This window comes from Callithrix jacchus, chromosome 20, assembly GCF_049354715.1.
Source record: "Callithrix jacchus isolate 240 chromosome 20, calJac240_pri, whole genome shotgun sequence".
Lineage (NCBI taxonomy): Eukaryota > Metazoa > Chordata > Mammalia > Primates > Cebidae > Callithrix > Callithrix jacchus.
Window position 1 is genome coordinate 47,992,085 of NC_133521.1, and position 3,492 is coordinate 47,995,576.

The following is a 3,492-nucleotide window of genomic DNA, read 5'->3' on the forward strand; positions in this document are numbered from 1 at the left end:
CAAAAACAAACAAAATAATGAAACAAACCATTAAATTGTAAGCTTGAATCCAATTACATCATTCAACCACTAATAAATCTATATTTAATAACGTTAAATGTTAATGAATCATACCACATACTCCAATTCAAGTGCAGAGATTCAGAATTGATTTAAAAAACCCACAAGACCCAGTGCTGTATATGAAATACACGCTTTGAATAGAAAAAAAAAGACAAATATACGTAGGTCTAAATAAGTACATTTGAATTTTTTTAAGACAGTGTCCTACTCTATCTCCCAGGCTGGAGTACACTGGTGCAATCTCTGCTCACTGTAAACTTTGCCTCCTGGGTTCGAGCAATTCTCCTGCCTCAGCCTTTTGAGTAGCCGGGAATACAGAAACCTGCCACCATGCCTAGCTAAATGTGGGGGTATTTTTAATAAAGCTGGGGTTTCACTGCATTGGATAGGCTTGTCCTAAACTTTTGACCTCAAGTGATCTACCTGCCTCAACCTCCCAAAATGCTGGGATTGCAGGTGTGAGCCACTGTACCTGACCCTAAATGAGTACATTTAAAATGATATACTATGCAAACAGTCAGTAATGGAAGTGTGAAGAAGCTATATTAATACCAAATAAAATATGCTTAAGTCAAAACAGTATTTCCAAAGATAAAGAGGGATAGTTCATGATTACAGAAGAGTCATTTCATCAATAAAATGGATTAAAAATAATTTGTGCATCAATTTGCACAAAACAAAATTGAACTAAAGGAATAAACAAACAATCCACAATTTTGATTGGTGATTTTAATACCCATCTCCCAAGCAATTGATAGATAAACTAGACAAAATCTTAGTCAAGATGCAGATGACCTGAACAACACTCTCTACCATCTTAAACAAACCAATGCAAGACGACACCCAATAACCACAGAATACTGTATGTTTCAAGTACATGTAGTGTTCACTAGGATAGGTCACATGCTAGGTCGTAAAACAAGACTGAATAGATTAAATCAAATTGAATTCATGCAGTGTATGTTACCTGACCACAATAGGATTAAAACAGAAATTAACAATAAGAGAACTAGGAAAGCTCCAAGTACTTGGAGATTAAATATAATACACAAGCCCAAGGAGAAATCAAAAGGTAGAATATAAAATATTTTATTCTAAGGGATAATCAAAATACAACATGCCAACACTTATGAATTACAGCTATGGGAGTTCCCAGAGGGAAGTATAGCTGTACATGCTTATACTGCAATAGAAGAAAAAGAGAAAGGTCAAAAATCAATGACGTAAATGTTCACCTAAAGAAGATTGAAAACACACACACACGCACACACACACACACAGAGCAAAGAAAACTCCAACGAAGTAGTAAGAAGGAAACAATAAAGGTAAAAGTGCAGAGATAAACCAAATTGAAGAAAGACAAAATAATAGAGAAACCTAACAAAGCAAAGAAGCTGGTTGTTTTAAAATATCAAAATTAATAAACCTTAAGCTACTCTGATCATGAAAAAGAGAGGAAACACAAATGGTCAGTATCAATATCAGAAGTGAAAGCGAAGTGAAACTATCACTACAGATCCTGCAGACGTGAAAAGGATAATAAGAGATTATCATAAACAACGTCATGGTGACAAATTCTGCAACTTAGATGACATGAACAAAGTATCTGAAAAATACAACAAAAACTAACACAAATTTTGCAGAAAATGTGTCTGGGAAAATTAAAAGATACATTAAACAAAAGAATATGCAAGCCACAGCCTGACAGAAAATGGTCATAAATCTATTTTCAGTAAAGAGCCTGATTTAGGGCTTTGTTTTTTCAGTTAGTTCACAATGGCACGTACTAAGCAGACTGCACGTAAGTCCACTGGGGGGAAAGCGCCGCGGAAGCAGCTGGCTACTAAGGCAGCTCGGAAAAGCGCTCCAGCCGGCGGCGTGAAGAAGCCGCACCGCTACCGGCCCGGCACCGTGGCCCTGCGCGAGATTCGCCGCTACCAGAAGTCAACCGAGCTGCTGATCCGAAAGTTGCCTTTCCAACGACTGGTGCGAGAAATTGCTCAGGACTTCAAGACTGACCTGCGCTTTCAAAGCTCCGCGGTGGTGGCCCTGCAGGAGGCGTGCGAGGCCTACTTGGTGGGGCTCTTTGAGGACACCCACCTGTGCGCCATCCACGCTAAGCGGGTGACTATCATGCCCAAGGACATTCAGCTCGCTCGCTGCATTCGTGGGGAGAGAGCGTAAAGCTTTCTGGGCAGTAATTAAATCCAACTCACAAAGGCTCTTTTAAGAGCCGCCCACTTTTACCCGAAAATAGCTGTGATTAACTGATCTAATTCTGTGAAAGTTAATGTAATTGCGGTACTTACATACTCATTCGATTGTCCAAAGTTGATGGCTAGCTTACTATATCGCCTGGTTTCTCTCGGACGTGCGAGATTGTAAGCGTGTTCCATTTCATTAACTGGGTGTTGGGGGTTTGCTGCATGGAGTTGGTAGTGGAATAGGACACATGGGTTCATTTTATAGAAGGCTTGGGTTTCGAACTTTAGTCACGTTATCTGTGTACACCCATCATAGAACAGATTTCTTGAAACTGTATTTGTAGTTAATCCCTTTGGGCCCTTGTAGTGTTCGCGCCAAGGGCTCGAGGCAGCTAGTTGACTCGCCCCAGTATGACTGCTGGACCTGCCTGCATTTCCCCACCTCGAGAGCTGTCGAGTGAGACAAAGGGCCGTGAGCTGACTCACTAAAAGCAACAACAGAATGCAAAGCAAAGGCCTGCAGTTTATGAGGACATTGTGCTGTCTGCTTCCATGTCCCCATCAGTCTCTGTGTAAGCAATAAACTTACTGCAATTGAGATGCCTGAGAGGAGCAGAGACCTCTGCCCATATTTTCCCTGGAGCCAAGCCTTTGTTTTAGCTCCTGGTGAAAAACAGGTTTAACAAGCCACCTTAAAGGGTCCATTGTATCTTTGAAATGTAAAATCTCTGAAATGTAAACTACTATCACAAGCCCCCTTAAACTGCTTTCTGAGAGGATATCACAAGCCCCTGATAACTATTTTTTATGGAGTTTCTATTTCCTTTCTGTTTACCCCCTTTTTTTTTCTTTCTACTGAGATTAAGTAAATGTAACAAGAAAAAAGAAAAAAAAAGCAGTTTTATAACCTGAAAATAAGGCTGGGCACAGTGGATCACACCTGTAGTGCCAGTACTTTGGAAGGCGGAGGAGGATGAATGACTTAAAACCAGGAGTTTGAGACTAGTCTGGGCAACATGGTGAGACCCTGACACCTAGTATAAGTACAAAAAATTAACCTTGTGTGTTGGCTAATATCAATACAAAAATTAGCCTGGTATCAGCTAATTGGGAGACTGAGGTGGGAGGATCGCTTGAGCCCAGGAAGCAGAGGCTGTAGTGAGCCAAGATTGCACCATTGCCTTCCAGCCTGGATGACAGAACAACTAAAAGAAAAAAAGATAAC

At 40.5% G+C, this 3,492-nt stretch overlaps 1 protein-coding gene across 1 annotated transcript; it reads left to right on the forward strand.

Moving 5' to 3' along the window:
- Positions 1 to 1,813: 1,813 nt before the first annotated feature.
- On the forward strand, positions 1,814 to 3,283 carry LOC118151029 (histone H3.1-like). The gene has a single exon (XM_078358201.1). It carries the CDS (start codon positions 1,840 to 1,842, stop codon positions 2,245 to 2,247), a length of 408 nt encoding a protein of 135 aa, XP_078214327.1. The 5' UTR covers positions 1,814 to 1,839; the 3' UTR covers positions 2,248 to 3,283.
- Positions 3,284 to 3,492: the final 209 nt, after the last annotated feature.